The sequence below is a fragment of the Syngnathus floridae genome, chromosome 7 (genome assembly GCF_059516105.1).
Source record: "Syngnathus floridae isolate MCC-2025c chromosome 7, RoL_Sflo_1.0, whole genome shotgun sequence".
NCBI classification, from domain to species: domain Eukaryota; kingdom Metazoa; phylum Chordata; class Actinopteri; order Syngnathiformes; family Syngnathidae; genus Syngnathus; species Syngnathus floridae.
The window spans coordinates 11,695,929-11,723,108 of record NC_142419.1 but is presented as its reverse complement, the minus strand read 5'-3'; the positions used below and the strand labels follow the sequence as shown (position 1 = coordinate 11,723,108).

The following is a 27,180-nucleotide window of genomic DNA, read 5'->3' as shown; positions in this document are numbered from 1 at the left end:
CTTATTTAATAATGCCAGTGCTGTACCTGAATATCAGGAAATATAATCAATAAAGCTAAAGTGTAAAGGTATGGCACTTGCTTAGAGCAGGTCCAATGTTAATTTTTGAGTTAGTAATAGTATAACGTGAACCACAAGTTCTTGCACAGTGAGTCCAATACTTAAATGCAGCATCAGCATCTGAGTGTGGATCCAAGGATGCAGTGTTAATGAGCGAGTGATTAGTGTGATGCACACAAATATTTGCTGGATGGATGTTTTTTTTGCATCAGGCATGTTTATTGATTATGATACGTTTACAAGGATGGTTTTAGTGCTATTACTGCTGAATAAACTTCACCCAAATTTTGTAATGAGCGTTGACTAACTGGTCGCTACTACATCATACTTTTCTTCGTTTTTATTCTTTTTTGTTTGTTTTCTTCATTTGTTTATTTGTATGTATGTTTGTTTTAAATCACTGTACTTTCTCCTGGAACCACATACAGGGTCAACCCTGAAATGCTTGAATGAAAAAAAAGATTATTAAAGATTCACAGTCTTGTAGTGAAATCTAAGGTATTTAGCATTTACTGCGGCTTCTTCAATATTTATGGGTGGGGAGAAATGTAATTGACAGTGGTCCAACAGTACTTGCCAGTCTGCCACATTGACGAATATGACCATGATGTTATCTCATGAAAATGACTATTTTGCACTAAATCATTATAGTCAATGAAATACACCGATATCAATTCAAGGAGCCTCATCTATGATTTTTGTTGTTGTTTAGTTTAAAAAAAAAAAACGAGTGAACGTGTGTGAAACATTTCACAAATGCAAATAAAAGATACTGCCAGATCAGCGTGGAACTCCTATGTATTGGAAATGTGGAAAAAAAATTATCAATCGATCCATTTTCTGAACTGCTTATCCTCACGAGGGTGATGGAGTCTATCCCACCTGTCTTGGGATGGCAGGTGGGGTACACCTTGAACTGGTCGCCAGCCAATCACAGGGCACAATCTTAGGTAAACACATTATCCACCATTAGCAGATGAAGATTAATTGAACAATTTAAATTCTTCAGATTTTAACATCCGCTTTTTAAAATTCGCTGGGAAATTATCATAGCTGGAACTCACGTCATGTATTGGGAGAAAACATACCCCATCAGCACATAATGATACATTTCAATCATCTTTCCTTGAAACCCTGAATGCAGCATATTTTCTAGTGAAAGAAATCTGCAATGTTTACGTTCATCTCCATGACGACCAAGTCGGGGGCGGTCCGCCGCCGTGACTCGTGACGTTTTCCGAGAAATCTTAACCAATCAGAATTAAGCTACGCTGTCAGAGTGACGTCACAGTTAAAGGGAACCTTCCGTTACTTGCTTGCTGAAACTCTAACTGCATTGAAGAAACGACTGGATTCCAGCATAGGGTTGATTAAACGCCCAGCACTGCGGTCTTCCGTCCAACACCAGCGTCCACTGCAACTTATGTAACGGCGAAGAAATCAGCACAATCCCGCTAACGAGCTACTTTTGGGGGGCGTTTTACTGCCGTCGCATCTCCCACTGCTGGGTGAGTAAATACGGTTACCATCACGCCGATAGAAGCGGGCGTCCAAACCGAGTGCTGAAAACCATGGAAACGTTGCTAAATGAATTCCTAACCTTCCAGACCTCACATGTAAACGTTTGCATGAAATACGGCCGATGAAATACTCAAAAAAGTCAAAAAGTTCTGAAAATCGTCGAAATCGGTGCGCCAGCACTTTGCGATTGTTTGCCTGGGTTTTTTTCCCTGAGTGGTTACAAATGCAATTTTGGGTGCCATTAAAGTTCAGTCAAGGGCTTCAGTTTGAAAGATGGTGATGCGTGATTCTAGCACATAGAACAGGATGTGGCTTAGTAAAGTTAACGCTAGTTACTAAGATACCCCGGGAGCCGCGTTATCAATAGGTAATAGTTGTGTTCAGTCAATCTCTAACCCGTGAACCATCACTGTATGTGGTTGCATTAAATCCTGAGTCCTGACGCACACGATCCACCTTCCCCGCCCCCCTAGTCTGATATTAGCCGGTACGTTCGAGTAAATGTGTTCTTCATGAATTAGTTGCAATCATTACAAAACTACGGCAAGAATTGACGTCACAACAAGCAGGACTAATCTGAACGAGCACTAGTCATCATCATGTTGTAGATTGTTCGCTTATTGTAGTGCAGGCGATGTTGTGCCATCTTCTTTCCGTGTGCCATGTAACATTACACCGAGTCCAGTGCCTGCTCACCACATTGCCACCGTCCTTTTCCACTCACGTCATTTCTTCTCTGTGGTAGCACAATAGTCGGATTTCACTCAAAAAACTATGTGGTCTGAATCTTGAATCAGGCCCTCCAGTATGGATTTTCCAGATCGATGGAAAATATAACTCTTGATGCAACTGTGTTCACAATTAACCAATCACATTCAAGATTAAATTAAATGGGAGCCAGCACATGGCTGCCACAATTTATAGTGCATCTGATTAATCCCAAATAGAGTTCATGATGTTCTTAGGTCGTTCTGCCTTTTTTTGGAGTCAGACAGATCTTAGGGTTCTTCAACGATATTAGAAACTGGATTTCCATCCAAAACTGAAGAAGAGAATAAATCTGGTCAGGTAGACTGCCAAGAGGCTCATCACCAAAAGTACACAATATCTATCCATAGTGAAACATTGTGGTGGCAGCATCATTCTGTTTTTTTCTCATCTGAAATTGGAGCCTTAGTCATGTTAGAAGGATTTATGAATATGTCCAAATACCATTCAGTGTGCATAAATCATTCAGGTTCTGCTGAAAAACGAAAAGAGCAAAAAGACCACCACAGTATCCAAACTTTATTTGAAAGACATATTTAAATGTTTGCAGGTGTGTGCTGAGTCAGTTTAATAAGAATTTATCATACATTTGAATGTGACTACTGTAATTTGTTGATTATAACCTCCACCCAAATATAAACCATACCAGCTAAAATTAGGGGGAAATCCTGTTTTGTTCCGAAATAAGCCGAACTGGACTATAAACCGCTGGTGTTTTAATGTTTAATTTCCATCATACAATATAATAAAGATCCTAAAAAATCCATAGATAAGCCGCACTGGCTTGTGCAAAAAGTAGCAGTTTATAGTCCAGAAAATACGGTATAGATCTTTAATTCTGAACATAGCTACGTCCATAAGATGGTAAAGTTGTACAGGTTACAGGTAAAATGAATGGTGGATTTTTTTTTAAATATATACATATTTATCTTGTTATATTTAGTATATGTTGTTAATATATATACAAATACATAATTTATTAATTTAAAAACTTAGAGCTCAAAAACTTGGCATCTTAAGAGAGTTATATAGCCTGTAGTAGGGCTGTCACTATCAAATATTTTTCATATTTCCTAAAAAGTGAGCAAGAGGGGTGTGTGAACACACTGCAGCCATGCTCGGTACATTCATTCACTTAATTTACTTCCTATGGCAACACTTGTTTTGAATTTGAATGACTTGGAAGCCAACCAGCAGACAAGTTATGTTCTGCTTTGGAGGCTCCACTGTTCTTCTGTCCGTGTTATCGCATTTTACTTAGTGGTGTGAAGTTTGAGTTCAGTGCAAATACAGCAGTTATGCGATTTGCAATACCATGGCATTATTTACTGCCGCAAGCTGACTCTTCTTATTGAATTGTATCTCCTGTGAACTGCTGACTTTAGCAGAGTGGGCATCTTTGTTTGTTTGCCCAGCTCGACTTGAATACGGAGAAATGCTGGTTCTTTAAAAGCAAATTGGAATGCGTCCGAGTGTTGAGTGACCCGGCGAGGTCATAGGTGTCTGCTATATTTACCAGCTCTGTAACTTGATCCTTGGCATTCTGGATGACTGTGCTCATACTATCCTCTCACACTCTTTGGGCCAGAGCCTCTCGAGCAGCAGCCCTGTATCTGCCCATTGGTCGGACCGCTCAGAACAACAACGGTGAGGACCTAATACAGCAATGCTTTCATTTCATAGTTATTGTTGTTTTAGGTGCCTGTTTTTCTCAGCTGTTGGCTACGTCTTCCGAACAAAGCACAGTAACGAATCGAGGATGAGGGATTATCTTCAAAAGTTCTTTAGTTTTTCCAGCCTAACAATAGACCCCTAACATGCTCATGCCCTGAATAGTGAAAGTAAATGATTTCTACCTCTGGTGGAGGAATGAGTCTTGAAAATAATATTTAGCCATATTCTAAAACTTTTTCCAATGGAGTCTTGGAATTGTCTTTACCTGAACTTTATACTTGCACTTTTATGGTGATTTGATACATGCATGGCATGCAAGTACATTGTATGTCATTAGCCATAAATAGACATTTATAGTTGCTGAGCCTGTTGTGAGAGACACAAAGATGAAAACAGTGGGTCTTTGTAATAATTCTTCAAAATAAGGGCCGGGATCCAAAATGACAAATCTATTTTGATTGGGTGGCCGATTGTCTCGGAGACACAACATTGAAATAACTATCAAGCTGTAATAAATTTTCCTCTGTGTTCCATACCATCATTTTTGCGCCATTGCCATGACAATATGAGATGTATTTTTATTAAATTTTGGTCACTTGAGAGGAAATAACCCTGGTCTAAACTTTGTATATGTTGCTGCTTCACAGCCTTGTTTGTGTGTCCTTATGTTTCCTCAGGTGGGATCAGTGTCACAAAGCCTGTGAGTGTGTGGACATTGTGGGTCAGTAAAAGCAGGGCAAGTAGCCCAGGAGCCTTCGCAGTCTATGGGAACTGCTACGGCAGGTAACCAGGTCACACACATGATTTTAAATATTAACACATTCTGTCAGTTCACTGGATGTATGGTGCATGATGTACTAGAGTACTGTCAATATATGTCTAAAGAAAATCAAATTGCAGCATTAACGCCAGTGAAATGAGACATTTCAAAATGCATTTAAATTTAACCTTAATTTGACCATGTTCCACTTTTTAAAATATGGGTTGGACAGTGAGTATTGGATTGGAAATCAACATTTTCAGGCAGCTATACCCGTCTACTGATTCGCACTTTCTGCATACAAAGCTAAAAAGGAAATACAGAGTGATGCACTAACATGAAGAAGGGAGACTTGTATATACAATTTCCATGCATGGAAGAAAAAAATGTTTAGTGCCTGATAAATGTTTTAAAATGACTATGAAAATGTACTTGGCTGTGTTTACATCCGCAACTGTGCAAATTGCTTGGTTTTTAATTGCGCCGAGCACTGTGTTTCCGGGAGAATACCAAAACTTTGTTGAGCCTGCTTCCATGTAGAGTTTGACAGCTTGCTGCCCTAGATTTGCAATGAGCTTGAAAACAGAGGCCATAGAAAGAAGTCGAATTAAATGGAGTCGGGCAACTGTAACCAATTCGCTCACTTATGTGGTCGTGTTGACTTGGATGGATGGATGGATGGATGGATGGATGGATGGATGGATGGATGGATGGATGGATGGATGGATGGATGGATGGATGGATGGATGGATGGATGGATGGATGGATGGATGGATGGATGGATGGATGGATGGATGGATGGATGGATGGATGGATGGATGGACGGATGGACGGATGGACGGATGGATGGATGGATGGACGGATGGATTGACGCTAATGTTTATTGTCAAATGTTTGTCCATTTTGAAGATCTTTGTATTGGAACTTAAGTTTGCCCTCAGTTTGATTCACTTGAAGTCATAACCAGCTCATTCTAGACTTGAGAAGGGCTAAATACATACGCTGCATTGTGTTGAAACTGTTGCTGGGAATAGTTGGATCGGGTCCGCCTGTGGCTCTTGAGATCAAGTAGCAAAGCCAAGATTGTGAAGCAGTATGCAGCTGATGACTGAAAGCAAGCAATGAGGCGTCAGGGTGGCCTCAGCAATGTCCTGCTCACATTTCAGAATATATTTAGACACTTGTCAGAGCTGAACCCTGCACAGCTCAGAGGCTATCATCAGAACTTTTTTTCTTTTTTATCATTATTATCAGGGGTGTAGATAAGTGGTGTCCAGGTGCTCACTGCACTGGAAACATTAAATTGCATGCATCATTTAGTTTCAGGCCAGTCTTCAAAGTCAAGTTAGCTGCCACGATTGTTTTGAGGCCCAACTTCCTGTGTGGAGTTTGCATGTTCTCCCCGTGCCTGCATGGGTTTTCTTTGGTTATTACGGTTTTCTCTTACATTTCAAAACCATGCATGGTAGGCTGACTGACATCTCCAAATCGGCTGTAGATGTGAGTGTGAAGGGTTGTTTGTCTATTTGTGCTCTGCGATTGGCTGGTGACCAGTTCAGGGTGTCCCCGCCTAGTGCCCAAAGTCAGCTGAGATAGGCTCCAGTGAACTGTATTATTTTATTTGGCTGCCATTGTAGTCCTGATATGTGGTTGTGATTAGGAAATAAAAAGTGAAAACTGGCAGAGCTTTCACTTGTATAGTGCTTTTCTACCTTTTGTACTCAAATGTTTTCTCATTCACCTACTGATGATATATTTGATATATTGGTCTGTTAAAGAGTCAACAGAAACTCTGTTAAAACAAAAACACAAAGGTAGTCATGGAAGCTACCAACTTGCTGAACGAATGAGAATACTCAAGTATCCAGAGAGTGTGTCTGTGTGCTGTTGTTTCCTTGGCTACTCTCATCTCAAAAGGAAAATCCATCGTGTTCTCGAACTGATCCTGATGGCCAAACTTTTAGAAATCCCCCAATCCCAATATCGTTCTTTGTTAAATTTTGACTTATGTTTTTTTTCTTTGACTGTGTCAGGTGCTTGTCCAACTGCTTTATATTAGCCTGTTGTAACACAAATTTGGATAATAACAGAAAATTGATGGATGGATTATTTTATCCATTATTCCATCAATCAGTTGGACATTCCATCAATCAATTGGACTGTCAGATAAAAGGTTATTTGCGTCAAACATAATCCCCACCCCCGATTACTGATAACCAATTATTTCTGTTCATTTTGTATTATTTGGTGCTAAAAAAACAAATAAAAAATTGTTAAAAATATCACACAGGCGATTAAGGCGAGGCGATTAATTTATAGACTGTTATCTACACCCACAAGCAGAACAAGTTAATTTTAGGGTGTCAAAAGTATTTGGATATTTGAAACAATGTATACATAAATAGCAGGAGTGTTCCTGGCATACATAAAAAAACAAATGAAAAATTGTTAAAAATATCACACAGGCGATTAAGGTGAGGTGATTAATTTAACGGTAAATAGACTGTTATCTACACCCACACGCAGAACAAGTTAATTTTAGGGTGTCAAAAGTATTTGGACATTTGTAACAATGTAAACATAAATAGCAGAAGTGTTCCAATGCCTCTGGAATATCTGGACGTCAAAATCCATCAGCACTCTACATGTCAGTGGTCATCCCTACAGTCACCTACGACTGCGAGACGTGGATGAAGACATCAAGCATCACCTCAGATACATCTTGAGGATCTCATGGCGAGACCACATCACTAATAAAGAGGTGAAGAGAAGAGCAGGGGTAGCACCACTGTCCGACATAGTCTCGGACAGGAGAAGGAGAATGGCTGGGCACGTACTCCGACTGCCAAGAGAGAGTGTGGATGCTAGAAGGGGGAATGAGGAAGAGAGGGTGGCCAAAGAAGACGTGGAGACAAACAGCCAAGGAAGACCTGAGAGAGATGGCATGGAGCAAGAAGGTCACCAGTGCAAATGGAGGGAACTTGTCGTCCAATGTTCCAATAGGAACGGGAGGAACTATCTAACTATACATAAAACGAACTCATTTTAAGGAATGCATCAGTATTGGAGTCTATCAGCACATTTTGATTTCCTTCACCTGGAGATGCTCACAATTTGAATGGCTGCTAGCTGGTGTGTCACTTTTGTCTTCATTAACTGAAAAGCCTGCTCTATTCGTTTGAGATGTCGGCCATTGAAGAATATTCAATTTGTTTGCTTTTGAAAATCTAGGTTGTCGCTGATGCCAAGTTCTTGTAGATTTTAACCTGTCAAAAAGTATTCCACACAATCGCCAGCATAGCCTAGTAAATGTTGGCTTATCACCAGAATGCTACCTGCCTGTCGACTCTATTTCTGAATTATTGATAAACATTTGGTTCGAGAGAAAGCCTAAGAAAGGGGAGAGGAGAGAGAAAGCGTCAGACACCTATTAGGAAAGAAAGTTGCTTTGGGAAGAACTACTGCTTGTAGGTGTACTCAGAGAGTAGGCAAGTTGCCAAAAGAGCATGAAAGGATATTTTATGCAGTACTAGGACACATTGAGGAAGATATAGAAGAAATAGGAGCCTCCCACAATGAACTCAACACGGATCAGCAACACCAGATACTTTTATTTATTCAAATGCTGCTGCACATGGAGCCAACCTTGGATCAGAGCAGCAACAGGAGTGGGCGGCTGGTCCTCACCTTCAAACAATGTTGGACTCTCCCATTGAAGCTGTGGGAGGGCATACCAATAAGTGTGGAAGGTGTTTGCATTTCACGAGAAGTCAAATGGAGAATTGGAAGACATTACTATATATTATGTTTATTATCTATTTGATTTTGGACACTGAATGTGATTTCATGAGATTTTTCCTACTTGGCTCTCAGTTCCACAGATCTTCTCTTAGTTTTGTGGATTCATTTACATGCAGTGAAACCTCACACAGTTTATTTATTGACGCTGGGATATTTAATTGAATACATTTCACATATTGTACTGAGAAGCCAGACTATTTTCTGTACCATTATCTTTACAGCGCTATGCTTGTCATCACAGCTACCTTTCTTTGATGAAATCTAGCAAATCAAAAGAAAAACTGAAGAAATAATAATATTGGGGTTTTTTTTCCTCCAAACTGCATTAGTAGCCTCACACTGATCCCACTGTTTGCTTTCTGTAGGCCTACTTGACATGCATGCGTAGTATTGGTAATCCAGGCCTTCTGTCATACAAACCACGCACGACAGAACTTGGTTTCATGGCAGCATTGAAAAAGCAATCATAACTTACTTATTTATTTCCATCAACATTAAAGCATGTCGTAAGACCAAAGTTTGTGGATGAAAAAAAAGTTATTCCCAGATCCCTTTTTGGTTTTCTTTGACAGTGCATGGTTCTATTTTAAAGTGCACTAAACATTTTCAGCTAAAAAATGTGAACAGCCCGAGTATCACTTTCCTTTTCATTTTCACAATCATGTATAGACAGCCAAAAAACGATCATCTTAATTTACTTTAGTTTTAGTTTCCACATGCATCCCTTACTTCAAGATGGAGAATGATTTTAAATGAGCAGCTGCTTGCTGGTGCCTCATGATGCATTTTACACAGATTCATCGCCATAATAATTGACTCATGAATTATCAAAATAACAATTTGTGACATGCCAATTTCGATCCGATCGTGACGCCCACCGCCATATTTTGGTCATTATTGTGTTAAATGCATGCGCACAGGCTACATACGGTCTTCCCATTTGTGTGCAACTCCTCCCACATGACGACCAGGCCAATCTAAATATATTCGTCGTTTACAGATTTATTTTTTATTTTAGTGCAGCAGTCAGTGTGTATGAGGGAGCCATACGGTAAGAGGTAAATTTAGGGTCAATATGCTGTAATGTGTTTTAAAACACGAATACATCAAGAGAAACTTTTAGCTGATATCAGTACATTTGTATCGGTTATTCTAGTACATTTAGTTTCAAGAATAGTCTTAATAGAATCATCTCGGCTTGAACAGACATATTACCAGTTGAAGTCATTAGCGGAGTTAAAACAAATCTATTTAAAAGTGACATTGTTTAGTTGCCATATGAAGCCATCACGTCCATGATGGTTTTAACGTTGTCTTTGGTTTCTTTGCGTCTTGCACACTCGTCTCCATCCAGACTAAAATTGTCTTCACGCGTCATCACACGCGACCTTTTTACTCAAATTGACAGTTTTAATTTGCACGAATTACAAATTACGTGTACTGTTGATTTTAATGACTACATCAGAATATTGTTTGTTTCAACTGAGAAAGAGTTTTCGGAGCAATCAGGAGTGGAGCTCACACACATTTACACACACACCCAATGGGTGCAATAAATTATAGTATTAATGATTATATGAATAGAAACTAAACGGACAGTTCAACACAAAAAAAAAAAAAAAAAAACGTGAGTGGGCTCTGGTCTTATGTCTTCGCATTAAGACGCAAGGCTGTTCCGTGGAAGTCTGCGGGACTTTATTCGGTAGCACTTTTTGAAGTGACGCAATGGGAGGTAATTCACAACAGTGACACGCCTCGGGATTTTATGTGCGCAAATGGCATCGTTGAAATGAAATAAGTTTTGGCTGTCTCAAAAAAATGACGAGAATGTGTGTAAGTTTCCATTTGATACTTTATTGTAACAATTTCATCAAATTAACATTTTGTGAGAAGCTGAAATGATTTTTTTAAAAATATATATTTTATTTAAGAGGAGCAGATAAAGTAATCCCTCTTTTGTGTGTTTGCTGTGCCTGCAGTCAATGCAGTCTTCCACAGTCCCTTTTTTCCTGTGGCTGAGAACCCAGCAGCACCAGCACCATGTCCCACGTCTCCTCCACTGCCAAGCGTTATGCTGGCCCGTCCTACACCAGCCATTACAGCTCCTACAGCTCCCCCTTAACCTCAAGCCTTAGCTCCTACGGTGAGCGGAACAGGTTGTCCTCCTACAAGTCCCCTGCCTCCACTACCTCGTCCTCAGGTTACACCTCTTCCAGCTATCTCGGCAGCTCCACGGTTCGCAGCCGGAACTACAGCACCTCCCTGGACCCAGACCGGGGCCGTGTCATCCCACGGACAGACATCCTTGGAAGTAGCAGCAACCGCCGCAGTGAAAGCCTCAGTCGAACCCCTGTCAAGAGCTATGCAGGTTCTGGACTTAGTGGGGGGTCAGCCTACACAACGTACAGCTCTTACTCTTCGCCGCAGTCCAGCTACCTCTCTTTATCACCGGTGGCCTCCAGAATGTCGCTTAATCGACGTAAATCATCATCCCAGAGTGACCTAACCAGGGACTTGGCTGCTCTGGGCCTAAATGACACCTCCGCTGCCAGCCCATCTTCCTCCTCCAGCGCCTCGAGGAGCTGTCGCTCTCGGACCAGTGAGGTGGCTAACACTTATGGCACTAACTCACCGGGCCCACCACGGAGCACTACTCAGGAGGCCGTTTCATGGAGCTCCACTAAGGAAGGCTTCAGTAGCAGCAGCAGTAGCAGCAGCAGATTACACAGTTCTTCAGTGTGGGAGCCAAGCACGAGTGGAGTAGGTCGCTCCACTCGGGACTCCACGGTAGGACCACCCTTTTTCTTCCTCACACTGAATTGAAATGATCCACTGATGATACTGAGGTCTTCACATGTACAGTCATGTAAATTTGAAGGCAAAGAACAACTGAAATACTAGATCAGATTGGGTTGCCAACTGAATAACAACAAGATAATCCGATTGCAAACCTATTGTGATTGTTCAAGGCTTTGTAGAGTAAGTGGCTGGGAACAAATGACCTCTTAACCCAGGACTTCTTCTGACCTCATGCAATTAGCTAACTCACACCTCCGATGAGCTCAGTCTGTAGGCGTCATCTTTAAACTCTCTATTTGTGACCCAAGCTTCTTCGAGGGCAGAAAACACATAACCTACTTTCCTCTGAGGTACATTTGATTTGCACATAGTAGTCCTCATCTTTGAAGGGGGGTGAGAAAAGTAAATGTGGGTGGAGAATGAAGGAGAGAAAGAATACATAATATAATATGCAATGTTTTAGTTTGAGAAAAAAAAAAGTGCAGAGGAGCCTGCAACATAAAATGCACAAAAGTGATAACTATTGAGTTAAATGTAAATTGAAAAAAATGTATGTAGGCAAAGCATGCATTTCAAATTTATTTCTATCCATGTCCATGACTTTATATTTATGTGACTTTTATGAATTTATAATTAATTGTACACACGTTTAAATTTCAATAAGCAGACGTTACAGCACTATTGCCGCAATAACTCCAAGCTGCCACTTAGTGGGAGTATTGAGCTGTGATTGCCTCCTTGCTTCCTGTCTGTTGACACTCTTACAAAGATGAGGAGTTTTACGTTGTTTTTGGTCTTATTTTTGTTTTATTTTACAGCTGAACAAAATTAATTCACTTCATATATTCCATAGAAAAGGTCACTTTTAAATGAGAACGACTTGGTCCAACCAGGGTGACAAAACAAAAAGATAGTATAAACAATTCACCTATAATGTTGAAGCTAAATATTTATTACCAAAATAATTGCTAAATTTATAAGTATGTTCTAGGATCATTAATTAATAAAATATTTATGATCTTTACTTAACAACTTAGCAGGTCTTGTGAAAAGAGTTTGAGAGCATGTCATGGGAACTTACTGTTATTGTGCCCCCCGGCCCATGTGACATGTAACCGATCAATCGATCAACCCATTTTCCTTGGCGCTTGTCTTCATGGGCTGTTTGCCACTTAATTATAAGGCATATATAGACCAACAACCAAGATTAGAGTCTTCAATTAACCTGCTGTCCCTGGCTTGCATCCAGTCAGCTGAGAGAGGAAAAAAAAGAAAAAAAATCTATTCTCACTCAGTGCTTCATTTTCTACATTCATGTGACTGATTGTGACTATGATAGACTCCAGATTCTCAACAGTTAATGTGTCATGTAAATTCAAACCACCCTTTGCGTCAGAAGGAGCACTGGGCATGGGAGTAAAGCCTCAGAGCGTGTCTTTTGTATTGTCTTTATCTTATAACATGGTTTTGTAACCTCAAATCGACTGATAATAAATTGTCTGACACTCCAAGACCGTGGGAGTGTTGCAAAAAGTATAATAATTCGTATAATTTATAATTGATTACACCAGAAATCAAATTTTACTACCATCTGTTATTAAGGCTCCACACTTTGTTCTGAATACGTCATTCTGTTCCTGAAGAATTCCACAGAAGACTTCATTCTGTCCTGGGAGTCTCCCACACATTCCCCGTGTGTGTTTAAAAGCATTTGTCAGCATTTAATGTTCCCCACGGAATGTTGATTTAAAATCCATTGTCAGTACAAAGTCATCAGTTGCACCTTACAACGTATATGTGTTGTTGTTTTCTAATTCAGTTGACAAAATGCAAACGAGTACCAAATCTGTCCTCTAAAATCAAATTGCAGAGACTCTCATTCAGACCTATTTGTTAAGCCGTCTTTTCAGATCTTTGGCTCCAATACTCTGGCGTAAGCAAGAATCACGCATACCATATATGCTATATTTTCTTACATAGGAGTTCCCGTGGAGCAGATTCTTGTCTCCTACATTTAGGGAGGTGAAATATTTGTCTATTTGTTGTGCACACAAATAGATTGTAACATGAGATTCCTGTTGGGAACACTACACGTCCTCTCCTGAAGATTACCCAGACACAACAATTGTGCAATCATTGTAACTTACAATGTATTCAGTAGATTTTCAAATGAAATTTGACGATAAACCTTGGCCCCTTGGGATTGATAGTTTATTGCCAAACTCTCTTGACTCATTTTTGGTCAAACGTGTTTGGGATTGATAGCTTTTTGCCAAGCTCTCTTGATTCATTTTCAGTCAAACGTGTTTGTCATTTGACCATGTGACAACACTGAAAGAACACAAACACGACGCCCAAATTAGCAGTGTACGTAAACACAGTATCATTTGTCAAAAATTGCCTTGAATATATCTGAGAATTGCAAAACATAAACAACCCTGTATTATAAGTCAATATTACTTCCTGGTCATACATCCTAATTTTATGGTGCGGTGGAAGTGAATGACATAAAAATATTATTGCTATCCAATGATAGATAGATAGATAGATAGATAGATAGATAGATAGATAGATAGATAGATAGATAGATAGATAGATAGATAGATAGATAGATAGATAGATAGATAGATAGATAGATAGATAGATAGATAGATAGATAGATAGAGTTTCAGTAGTGTGTGAAAGTTCTACACAGGATCACTTGCATTTTGTGTGTAATTTAAAAGCTAATGCGTCATCTTGCTCAGAGTTGGTTAAGTGTAGGTGTCTGCCGTGATTAATCCATACCCGTGTGGTCTTTGACCACAGCCTGAAGCCAGCCATGCTGAGGTCTTTACATCAGTGCGGAGGAAGCTGGTCTCTGACGTAACGGCTTGGCCGAGGGCGGGCGATGACGCGTGTGGTAGGCAGGCTCTGTTTAGGGGCGGATCGAGCGTGCTGTCAAACGGAATGAGATTCATATTCATAGATAGTGCTCTGTTTATGTGGACGCTGGAGTAATAGCGGATTTGTGTGTGGTTTATTTCTATTGTGCTTCCCCCCCCACCCTCTCGTAAATTCACAAGGTGCGATTACTATAAAGAGGAGGTTTTGGAAGCGCTATCCATTCGGCGTTTTGCTCTTTTAATGAATGACAGCGAGCGACAGAACACGACAGTTTTTGCAGCCAGCAGAAGCGCGTTCTAGACAACCGGCACTCGTCGACTCGCGTCTGTGAGCCGCGGCTCCATTCTTCCTCAGCATGCCCAGCATGAGACAGACATACACGGTGACCGTACCCGAGGAACCACCGGCAGCCGCGTTGCCCTTTCTTAAGCAAGAGATGCGGAGAAAAGGCAGCATGTCAGGGTCGGTGCTGGTCTCAGCATTCGTGGGGCTCCTCATTAACCAAGCCAAGGTAAGAAACGAACGCACTACGTTCTTGTTAAGTCACACAACGTGTCCGTTGAATTTGTGCAAAGGTGTTTTTGTTTTTTTGTGAAGGCGCCACGTTTGAGTAAATATATAGTAAATAATGGTTTTCTAGTTCGAATCAAGCAGTTTTGTTGCGAGGATCAGTAAATCCATGCTTTACGAGGTTGATCATTCATAAAAGTCACATTGTCGCGATTGCTTGTGTGTTATGCATTCCGCCGAAAACCGTGTCAGGTTAACGTTAAAGTGAGTCATTTGCAGAGGTAAGCCGCTGTGTTAAGCCGCTGTACGCCACGGTGCCAGGAGCTAACAGTAGGCCCGCACTAGCGGGTCACTGCTTATATAACCGCGCTTAATCCTCACCATAGGGCTGGCTACACTACAACTGCTCTTACTATACTGCTCTTATCTGCGAGGCTCTTTACTTGCTGTTCATTGACCATAAAAAGAGAAAAAAATATATCAATAAAACAGGGATTCCTTTATACTTTTGGTGTATTGTAAAATGTGCAGTTGCCAAACATGATATAATGTACTATAAATATTCATTCTAATTCATGATCAATAACAGAACTGAAATGTAATCTCGTGAGATGGGGGAGGGACATGTTCTGTCATGTTTACTTGATAACATTTGTACTCAAATGTCTCAGAGGGACACCAGTGGTGTGTCACCAACTGTGTGTCACCAACTGTGTGTCACCTGGCTAGAGTCACTTTTGTAACCTCTGCAGTTATATTGTGGAAGCATTCATGTTACAAACACGTAATGTCTAATATTGTATCTCATCATCATGTGGTGCATTAAATTTGACTGTTGGGGTGCAGTCAGTGTGTTGGTTAAGGTTTAAAAGCCTAATTAACACACGTTATGTTGCCATAAAATATATCCAGTTTAACATAGTAACTTGTCATTTGTATGAATCAAACCTTTGCTTGGCTTAATGTAGATATATACTTAAATGCCTCGGGTCAATTTGAAATTGTTTGCTGTTCTTGATGAAATAAACATAATTGTGGGGGTTGACAACTCTATTGTCATAAGGGAAAAGAAAGTTGCAGTGCAGTGTTGAAAATGTGCCAGCTTCTGTTATGTAATGTGAAATCATATTAGTGTGGCCTCTGGAGCTAGCCAGTGATTTCAGCTTGGTTGGCACGCTTAATGTTTTGTTGTCACTGAGCACCTGCCCCTCCCCCTGCACTGTCAAACACCTTCACTGCTCCCTCCCCTTGTCCACAACCAGCGTGGCAGGGGAACGTGCTATGTCCTCCCTCTGGCGTGTGTGTGAGTGTGTGAGAGGTTGCCTATCTGAGACATGTGCATGCAGCTACATGAGGGTGTGTACAGTGTGCGTGTATGTTTGTTTCTGGACATGTGCAGCAAGCCCCACGGGACACTGGCATTGGAGACAAACAACTACATTCTGTTTGATAAGCATCGACAACTCTGTGTCTTACCTCTGGATTTGCCTATTGATGATATGATTCATAATAATAAAAATAATATAACCCACATTTGTGAGATTTTGATATTTATAAGCTGAAATGTATCATAATATCTTAGTTTACGCCGTAAACTAACTCATTTGTTTCACGGGCAGCATTGTAGTCATAGCTTCTTTCGGAGGGCCATTATGACTGTCAACCCAAATAAATGTATGAGCACCTCATATACAGTCAAAGCTACAAAACAAACTGACAAATAACTCGTTTTCAAATCAGATGAGTAAAAACTGGTGTAGTATTTACAAAAAAAGATCTTATTGAAACTGAAGACAATTTGCAATTCTAGTAATGACACACGAATTTGATGCACAATTTGTCTTCGCGGGCCACATAAAATGATGTGGCGGGCCGTATCTGGCCCCCGGGCCTTGAGTTTGACACCTGTGGTTTACAACATACACCACACAAAATGATTTGCATCGATTTGTTAAACAAATTTGTAACAAAACTGCCGTAAGAGAAACGCTCCAAATATATGTGAAAAGAATATTGCTTTTCCCCATGAGGGTTTCCTGAACTATAGTCCGAGGTTCACTGCATGTAGTTTTCTTTTAATTAGGAGTGATTCACAGTCGAATGATATTCATTATTACCCGATGGCCATCTTTCAAGTAGAGTCACATGTAAGTAGTTGTGAATGGCAAGAGGATTTCATTATCCAATCCATCATATGTACCACACAAGGCAATGTGGCTGCATTTCATATGTGGTGCATGGTGCGTACCCAATAATAAATAGGGTATTTCCTGGGCATCATATTTTCTAGTACGCACACTGCATTCACTCCAAATTGGTAATTCTGTCTTTTAAATGAATAACACAGCCATGCATACTTAATACAGTCGGAATTTTAGCCTAGAAAGATAACATGATTTATCGCTTTCTCATTGATGAAGTGTTAAAGTACTGTGTTGTGATTAGTTTTGCAGTATACTGCAAACTCATTAAGGCCAAGAAAAGTAGCCATTCTTCTTAGTAGGATTGTGCTCTTTACTTGCTTGCATCAGAAATTGTGTAAATGCGTGAGACGTTGAGCCGAGCTGGTATGACAAATACGATGCCTGATGCAACCATCTGTCTGTTTTCAAGGGTAAAAAAAGACACCTTTCCCAGAAAGTGTTCTTGCGAGCATTCACTTGCTCCCTCTCATGTGCACGCACGCACATTCACACAAGTGTGACTTGTACACACGTGGGAGTTTTGACTTAACATTAGCAACATAAGTAGCCTCAGAGGGGAAGAGAGATATTGTTGACCATGCCCTGCTGCCAAGGTGAGAGAGGCAAGTCAGAACAGATTGTTCTGTTGCTCTGTCTCATGCTGTTTTGCTAGCCGATCCGCTGTTGGTGGTGGGCACTGCCAGGTGGACTGAGGCATTCTGTTGTTTGCTTTGCACACAAACATGTTAGAGAGGTGGGAAACTGTCACCTGTTAGTTCCTTAATACAGGGATTTTCAACCGGTTTTGTCCAAGGGACCACCATTATAACAACGAAGCCACTCGGGGAACACAGCTTTGGCGGAATATTATTTCGTTTCGCACCAAAGGAGGATAGACCTATACAGGCTATTTATTTGCATCTGTATGTCTATTGGAGAGTTTGGATGGGTAAATGATTGACAAAATTAGCTAGGATATAAATCAAGTCCAAATAATATATTGATTTTAGTTTTAAAAATGTTTTCCACTTCCAATTTCGTGGACCACCGCAATACCGCCACAGACCACTCGAGGGTCGCGGACGACCGGTTGACAATCCCTGCCTTAATATGTTAGATTACACATGATCACAGTTTTGCCAAGATGGCAACAAGCTATCAGTTATTGTTGTCATAATTTATTATCTTAATTATTGTCTTACATGAGCACATTTTCTGCAATATTGCATATTTGAATTATATGAATTATTTAGTGATTATTAATAGAATACATTATCCTGGGCTTAGCTGATGACCAGTCCAAGGTGTACCCCTTCTCTCACCCAAAGTCAGGTGGTACATGCTCTAGCTGACCTGCAAGTAGAAAATAGATGGGTGAATACATTTTCTGGATAACGAACGCAACCAGAAAACTGTGTTCAATATTTTTGTTCAAACTAAAAAGGAATTAAGACCAATTTAATTTTCTTTGCGTAGATTACCCTTATTATTGGATTATTCCTGTACACCTATTATTCCTTTCATACTGGTGGGTGAAGTCGTAGCCAAGCAGCAAAGTGATTCATTGATTAAAAAGGCTGACTGTAAAAAGTATGTGAGGGAACACACCTTGCTACGACCTTGCTGTGATCCATTTCCTCCACTCCAAAATAACCCTCCAGCAGATTTTGATCTTTGAATTAAGAGAGCACAATGATTGGACAGATTATACTTATTATACCTTCACGGTCGGGTACCGGCCGAAAGGACATTTTGTTATGCCCCTTATTTTCGTTCAACCTGATTCCTGGAATGCCTTTCTGTTCCCAATGCTTTTAGGCTAAAAGGGGCCGTGTTTCTAAAGTAGTTCAGCAGTAGCCCAGGGTGCTTTATGGCATTTATGAATGAAGCATTTATATTAAGTCTCCCGGTGGGCCATCTCTGCAGTTTGCAGTATGTACACATCTGCCTGTTCACATGGAACTACTGGAATGTGAGGTCATATGATCCCTGTCATGATTATCACTTATCTTTCTGTCCATGCATCATTCCTTTCGAACTGTAGTTTGAAAGTAGTTACAGAGTATACAGTGTATTACACTGTCAAATACTAAATTGAATGGGTGATATATATGTAGGTGTGTGGCGCAGACTCAATTGGGTGGCCAGGGCACATAAAGAAAACCAACAATTTACAACTCTGGGAAATTTTGAGTCTTCACAAAGGTGTGAGACAGCCTAAAGAAAACCCATGTAAGCAATAAATATTAATCATGTGACCGTATGTTCACATATTACAAATGTGTTTATTTACATGATAGGGATATAATTCATGGTTTTCATTTTGTAATGTTGCTGATAATACTGCTCCCTGCCCACAGCCAAAGTGTGTGTACATGAGTTTAATCCACCACACACACACACTATTGCTGCTTTAAACTGCTTACGTCTGAGAATCATTGGAGCATTTGCATAACGGAATTAGCTGTCATTATGGTCATGCTACTGGCTGGGATCAGAGCAAGAGCCAGCGATTTCCATTCATGTCCCAATCCTTTTTGACGTGCTACTTAGGAAATGGATATTGAAGTGTAATTGCATTTTCTTTTGTGTCACATCCTGTCATTAACATTGAAAGGCAGTTTCAATCACCTTAGTAAAAGCTGCTGGATTTGTTTCACCTTGAAAGTGACCTAGTTCATATGACAATTTACGTAACAACTGCAATAATTCTGACCGTACATTACTGAGAAAGATTAGCAATGTCATGAATTACACATCCTCAGTGATGTTGTGAAAGTTTCTTTCTGTCACTTAACATAAGACTTATGATAAAAAAATATTTACTTTGTATTCTGGTCTAATGCCAATGAAGCTTCAATTTTTTTTTCCATTGAAGGCTTGTAAATCACATACACTGCGTCACACATACTCCACTCTCAGCCGCCTCACTGTAATGTCCTCTAACACTGCATCCTATTAAAAAGAAAAAAAAAGATAAGAATAGCGTTGCTACAGAGACAGAACAGGGATTTTTTTTTTCCCTACCTGTGACGTCAGCTCGGCTTAGCATCAGCCAATAGCAAGAAGACGAGGCGGCACAATCTGGCCATGGCATCAGTCAGCACAGTGTAACCAGCATGCATCTGTGGGTGCATGTGTTGATGGGGTACTGTGTCTTATGAAATACAATTTAAGGTGTCCAAATAGGATTGCCATGATGGAGCCTTTATTGAGGCTTGTCACACAAATGCTTGGTGAAAATGCTCCATGCACGCACCACCATCTGTGGACAACCATGAAAACAATTCACCATCATACTGCAAACATCAGTGGTCAGGATATGACGCTTAATTTATTTTAGTAAGAGGATTGTGTTGTGCTCCAAATGTATTATGATCATTTTTACATGAGAATTTTCACAGTATTACATGATCGTTTTTATGTGTTTTTTTTTTCCTGGAGTGGCAACAATACGCTTCTGTAGTTGTCTGTCCTGAAAATGTGACTTCAAGCTCAGCGTCTTAGAACAGGGCACATTCCTTATCCACCCCCTGACTTTGTGTTCGCTCCAGCCATTCAATTATGTAACAACTGCACTTGTGTAATGGAATTGAACAGCATTATGTGACAAGTTGTACAATTTTGCATTCTGTCAAGACTGTGAACATGTGCCAATACAACACATAAAAAAAAAGCCTAAATCCTGATTTCATTTTGAAAATGCTTATGGGTTGGAGCTACTGGATAGAAATTGCTCAAGGCTATGAAATTTTCTGGTATTTTCTGTTGATGACCAGAATTCTGCAATCTGAGAGGGTATAAAGACCCCCCCCCCCCCTCCCTTCCCCCAATTGCATCACTCACTTAACCGTCATTTACCAACACAACATCTAGACATCTCTCTTGCCATCCATTTTCTGTCCCACAAGAAGCTGAAGCCTAGTGCTGCAGACTTCAAGTAATCATTGCTTAGATTAGATTTCTATTACAAAAAAATGCAATATACGTCAAAGCATTTCGAACATAAAATTAAATGATCAATATTATATGTGTGCAAAAAATTTTACCAAAAACAAATGTATGTATAAAACATCATTCAAATGTTTATTTTCACTATATATATCATTACAATACAGTACATTGTTTTATTTATAAAAAAAAAAAAGAAAACACTATAAACTTGTCAAATCATAAATATGCCTTCAAGGTTCTGATCTTATCTCTGTGTGTTGTTTTCCAGAACTCAAAAAGTGCCCAGGGACTGGTTGGACTGAAAAATCTGGGAAACACAGTGAGTACAGCTAGCTTCCATTTACAGTAGAAATCATTTGACATGTGTATCTAGTAAAGTGAGAAATTGTACAGACTTGCAGTTAGTGTGGTATATGTTATCGCTTTGTTGACATCCGCCCACGCCAAAGTGGGGGGTCTGAAAGACTATCTGCTAGGCAACAGGCTTTTGTAGGGTTCCTAAAATAAATGGGATTTGTGTGTTGCTCTTTTTGTGAGGTTAGCTCATCGAGCACTCTGAACTCTTGGCCATGGAGCACTCTTTCTCTTTGCCTTTTACCGGTTTGAACCTGCCAAAGTGCATATTGCCTTTGTGCCTGTGACCACAGCAGCAGTGTATGCTGTAGAAAACTTTTGTCTCCATGAGAACATTGCGGCTGGAGGTGTTTATTTTATGCCATCTATCACAAACTGGATCAATGTCCAGGTTTTAGGTGTTCCAGCAGCTATCCATTATCTATTACTTAGAACTTTGCATGTTAATTTGAAAAATACAAATCTATTCCTTAGAACTTTGCATGTTAATTTGAAAAATACAAATCTTGTCCATCGTTCACATCAACACACTCTAGTTACATTAAAATTTGACTCAAGAATGAAAAAGATGTTGTAAAACATATGATGAAAACCTGTTGATAGAGGGCAAATTTTCAGATTGGTTAATATTAGCAGGTCAACAACATATGACTGTCGAACTTTAAGGAAATCTGACATTTTATTTTGCTTTCTTTTGCAGTGTTTCATGAATAGTATCCTGCAGTGTCTCAGCAACACACACAGTCTGCGAGACTACTGCCTGCACAACTCGCACCGCAGAGACCTTAACAACAACAGCCGCACCAACACGGCCCTCATGGAAGGTGAGAGAGACTCGGAACTCAGACAGAAACGTGTTCCCACTCTTAAACTCTGGCTTTGATTTCAGTTTCTCCATTTGCAGTTAGATTACATTTTATTATTGTGTCTATGTTGGTAGAGTTTGCCAAGCTGATACAAACCATGTGGTCGTCAACCAGCAGTGAAGCTGTCAGTCCGTCTGAATTCAAAACTCAGATCCAGAGATACGCTCCCAGATTTGTGGGATACAAGTAAGGCTTTTTTTCCCCCCATATTTGTCTTGTGTATTTCTGTGGGCTTGTTTGTCAAGCAGTCAGTCGAGGTCATTGGCATTGAATTATTTATTGTCTTCTGCAGCCAACAGGACGCTCAAGAGTTCCTGCGCTTCCTCCTGGACGGCCTGCACAATGAGGTCAACAGAGTGACGGTCAGGCCGAGAGGCACTGTCGAAGATTTTGATCACCTTCCGTAAGTATTGTGAGAGACAACCAGCATAAAATGCATGTTGTCTCCCAACGAGGCACAATCTTGTCCATCACTCATGAGCCCTGTTAAAGCGGAAGTCAAATCCAAAACTTTCTTTGCAATATGTTGTGCTCACGCTGGATGGTATTCTGGTTAATATTCTGTTTATTGAATAAGAATTAAGGTAAAAAACATGCTCTATCCATCTCAGGGGGCTGCCATGTTGTCCTGTACTGCCATCTGCTGACAAATAAAATTGATGTCAAAATGCCTTTCAAATGTCATGTGACCAAACTTCAAAAAACAAGTGATCCGTGTCATTTGTAAACTGAGCCAATGGGCATTGTGACATCAATTTCAGTCAACAGCAGATGGTAGCCCCTTGAAGGGGATAAAAACAGGCACATTTTCCCCTCAATTCTTATTACACAACCGTAATATTAACTAGCATACTGGTTTAGACGAGTGGGGCACTTACATAATAAAAAACTATAGTAATAATAATCATCATCGTCTTCATACTTCAATAATAATAATAATACTTCTACTTTGAAAAAAAAGTTCTCAGTTGGAAAATTTGATATTGAATATAATTAATGAAATTCGTTGATTTTTTTTTTAAATGTGGCAATCAGGAACTTGTTGAATAATAAATAAATGTGTGCCCTAAATAATAATAAAAAAATCTAATGTACAATATACCAATTGTCTATTGAGTTTCAGAAGGAACTTCCAAAAGTTCAATTTTTTAATCTCATTAGTATTTAGCATCCAAAATTTTAAAATTAGCTGTAGGCGAAATGTAGACATTTGTTAGTTTTTGTGTGTATTTGTAACACATGATGCAAACTGTGTCACGGAGCAGTAATTGAAGGCTACGTCGGTTTCTGGGTCTGCGCTGGTCAGATTAATGCCCTAATTCTTTTTGGATATTATTATACATTACCTAACTGCTAGTTTAAGGGTCAGTGTTAATCTGTGCAACTTCTCTCTGCTGTTATCAAAATGTATAACATATATTTATAATAAAGTGAGTTTGGAAGGGCAGAGCTTCTGTTACGGTATTGCAGGACTTTTGCATTTGGTTACATGGCTATGTAATATTCCATGTACAGTCTGACATTAACGGTGCATTGCATTGTTCATGATCAGGGACGAGGAGAAAGGGAAGAAGATGTGGAGTAAATACCTGGAAAGGGAAGACAGCAAAATCGTTGGTAAGCTGAACTATATCATTCAAGCATCAATGGCCCAATGCAGATGAAGCTAAGGTGTGCAATCTTTTTTCTTTCAGACTTGTTTGTAGGGCAGCTCAAGAGCTCTCTAACCTGCAGCCATTGTGGTTTCTGCTCGACTGTCTTTGACCCTTTCTGGGATCTGTCCCTGCCAATTGCTAAGGTTTGGACACTCAATATGCCACACAATGAGTGCAGGGATGTTTTATTATCGTGCCCCACCTTACTCCCATTTAGACAAACCCTTGTCATTGAATTGCAAACAAAAATGCCCCTAGGTACTTCTCATCTATCAACTTTACTCCTTGACCCCCAAAGCTCCAACAGAGATGTTTTAAATTTGAAAATAATACTGTTCATGAGATCTGAAAGGACATCTTATTTCAAACTCTAATTTTCCTCTCTGAATCTCTTTGTGTATTTGTGTGTTTGTGTGTGTTTGTGTGTGTTTGTGCGCTAATGTCAACGCATCTATGCTTACACCCAGAAGGGCTACGGTGAAGTGAGCCTCATGGACTGCATGCGGCTCTTCACCAAAGAAGATGTCCTCGATGGAGATGAGAAGCCGGTGCGTTTCAGTACAAAACAGCGTCGTACTTACTTTTATGCCAATACTTAGTTGCATTGTTTGGTTTTCTCCACAGACGTGCTACAAGTGCAAAGCAAGAAGAAGATGCACCAAGAAGTTCACCGTACAGAAGTTCCCCAAGATCTTAGTTCTGCGTATCTTTCTGCTACACTTTTAGTTAGACCTGAAATCAAATGTTTAAGTGTATTGATTAACACCTGTGATACCACTAACAATAATTTATAGTTAGATCATATTTGGCATCAGCGCTGTAAAGAAGTGTTTTAAAGACAGAAAACATGCCTCCTTGACTCCTCGGTGTGCAGACCTCAAACGCTTCTCGGAAGCGAGGAGAACCAGCAAACTGTCAACCTTTGTCAACTTCCCCATGAAGGATCTTGACTTGCGAGAGTTCGCCTCCGAAAACAGCAGTAAGTTTGTAAAGAAAATAGCCTACTTCTCTAAAGTTGTTATTCAAGGATTTTTTTTTTTTTTAAGGAAAAAAACCCAAACTTTTTTGCCCTTGTTTTCTGTTGTCTTTTAGTCAATGCAGTGTACAACCTGTATGCTGTGTCCAACCACTCAGGCACGACAATGGGGGGTCACTACACAGCCTACTGTCGCAACCCTACATCTGGGGAGTGGTACACTTTCAATGACTCCAGGTATGCTTGAACTCTAACTTTGGACTTAAAAAAAAAAAAAAAAGAGACCTTTAAGAAGCATGTGATGACAAGAAGAGTGCTTCATTTGCATCTTTCAGGCAATAATATCCCTTGATTTATTGTGAAGACGATTTCTGCACACCCTCTATTCCTAGGAAGTTTTACCACTCCAGTAAATGCCAAAATGCTTGAGAATATTAAAAGTTGCGAAGTTAAGCAGTTTTATTCATCCAACATTAATCTGTCGATGCTACTTTGTGGGGATGTACAGTATGTAGTATTCATTACAGTATTCATTTTTTTGCACTTTATCCAATTTTCCCAACATGGGCCACAAGCTGCTGTGAATATCGGGCTTGTTTCATAATAACTTAGCTCATAGCTCACAGCTATCTGCTGCCATCTTGTGTCCAAACTGCACGACTTTTTTTTTCTTTGGCAGAGACTTTTTACATGGTTCAGGTTGTGTCATGTCAACATTGTGCAGCTTTAATCATTAAAACCAATAATAAATTTACTCATAACTATAGTGTTTGAAGCTGTTGATCAGTGACATTTATAATGGCTCGATACATGAAGCATAAATTCTTAAAACTTGAGTCACTCCTGAATTAGATAACCAATGAGAGATGGCCAATTGGATCAAGGTTAGCTATTCATTCACAGGAATCCACGTAATGAAACGGTGACACTTCTCCCTCTCCAGAGTAACGCCAATGTCCTCCAGCCAAGTGCGCAGCAGTGACGGCTACGTCTTGTTCTACGAGCTGGCTTCCTCCTCGCGCATGTGAATCCTGGCAGGCGACAATAGGCCGCAGCACCACTCTCGACAGACAGTCGGATGGAAAACGAGCGACGTCGTGCGCACAAAGGCTTGCATCCACCAGGATGGAGGCTGCCTTTCAGCAGAGACGGCGGGAGAAGGGACACACAAGAGAACGTGATCACCAGCCCTTCTTTTGCTCTCGTTGTCTGTTCTCACCGTTTTCATCCAGGGTAGAGATGTGTGTGTATGTCTAGTATGTGTGTGTGGGTGTGTGTTAGACGGACACAGGGCAATAATCCCATTGACCCGAGGAACCCATGAACCTCCATCTCCCAAGTCTTCTCTATGCACCACAAGCTCAACTCCTGACCGCCTTTATTTTTTCTTGGTTGCCTCAAAGCATTCAAATGACTTGCAAGTTTTTTGGGATCTTTTCTGCGTTGGAGAGTTTTTGTTGTTATGTTGTTATTTGAGGTTGGAAAATCGTTTTAGCACGTCATCTTTGTTGCTGTTTTGGCAGCAAAGTTGCATTCTCGTCAGGGTTGGCTCAAGGTTCGATTTGTACTTTTCTTGTCACATGTGCAACAAGAAAAATCACAAAAACTGTTGGCGGAAATCTGGAGAACGTTTTGCAAGCATTTGCAACCTTGAACAAACTCTGACCTAACAAGCATTTTGCTACCTTCGCCAGTAGTCACATGTTCTCCCCTCAGTAGGCTGAAACCGTCCTCACTTTGTGACTGTAACAGGAATAGTCAGCCCACTGCCCACTTCCACTGCACCAAATCACTCCTTTGTTTTTGACAGCATCATCTTCACTAATTTTGCTTTAAATATGACTGTGAGGCCGGTGGCACTCTGAGTGTTGTATGTCTGAACTGTTTTTTCTGACAAGGTTGTTATTCATCCTTGCAAAGTGTGAATGAGTGAATGACCTGGCATCTGACATGGATTCATCAATACGATAAAAGTAAAACTTAATTCCTCATCACTCCATATGAGATCTTCCTCTCCTGTTTCATGCCATTGAACAACAAGGAAAGAATGTTTAAAGAAGACAAAAAATTGATCTGTATATTTTTATAGCCTGATGCAATATAGAGAATGTACAACTCAATGGTGCTGAAGCTGACCCATAACTGTTTTCATTTGGTTTCGTTACCAGATTTCGAGAAGAAAAAAGATATTTATGCTTGAAAGGATGTTGTAATGATACACTTTTTAACAGTGGCAGTCAAAAATGAGTAAATATGGTATATGGATATATATGAATAAAATTCCACAAAACCATGCTTTTAGCATTTTATTTACCGAAGGGTCCGCAATAGCTCAAGAAATACACCGTATAATTGACGTGGTATTAAATAAGGTTTGGTCGTCATAATTTAGAATACAGTTGATACACGATAC

At 40.1% G+C, this 27,180-nt stretch overlaps 1 protein-coding gene across 8 annotated transcripts; it reads left to right on the top strand.

Moving 5' to 3' along the window:
- Positions 1-1,371: 1,371 nt before the first annotated feature.
- usp2a (ubiquitin specific peptidase 2a) lies at positions 1,372-27,060 on the top strand. 8 transcript variants are annotated; one of them, XM_088381152.1, is made up of 15 exons: positions 1,372-1,568; positions 3,938-3,996; positions 4,701-4,806; positions 10,564-11,371; positions 21,185-21,235; positions 21,971-22,094; positions 22,211-22,322; positions 22,429-22,539; positions 23,689-23,753; positions 23,831-23,934; positions 24,259-24,339; positions 24,416-24,494; positions 24,666-24,770; positions 24,884-25,004; positions 25,711-27,060. In XM_088381152.1, the coding sequence occupies exons 4-15, from the start codon at positions 10,625-10,627 to the stop codon at positions 25,793-25,795; spliced, it is 1,785 nt and encodes a 594-aa protein (XP_088237278.1). In that variant the 5' UTR covers positions 1,372-1,568; positions 3,938-3,996; positions 4,701-4,806; positions 10,564-10,624; the 3' UTR covers positions 25,796-27,060. The 8 variants fall into 8 exon arrangements, with proteins under 8 accessions (XP_088237278.1, XP_088237277.1, XP_088237281.1 ...); XM_088381151.1 differs by lacking the exon at positions 3,938-3,996; XM_088381155.1 differs by lacking the exons at positions 1,372-1,568; positions 3,938-3,996; positions 4,701-4,806 and adding an exon at positions 9,517-9,635.
- Positions 27,061-27,180: the final 120 nt, after the last annotated feature.

What these genes read in the sequence shown, in the direction of transcription:
- usp2a (XM_088381151.1), top strand. Translation starts at nt 10,625, where the DNA reads ATGTCCCACGTCTCCTCCACTGCCAAGCGTTATGCTGGCCCGTCCTAC. An exon ending in TGTCCCTGCCAATTGCTAAG is followed by an intron (nt 23,935 to 24,258) that starts GTTTGGACACTC and finishes GCTTACACCCAG; the next exon opens with AAGGGCTACGGTGAAGTGAG. An exon ending in TACACTTTCAATGACTCCAG is followed by an intron (nt 25,005 to 25,710) that starts GTATGCTTGAAC and finishes CTCCCTCTCCAG; the next exon opens with AGTAACGCCAATGTCCTCCA.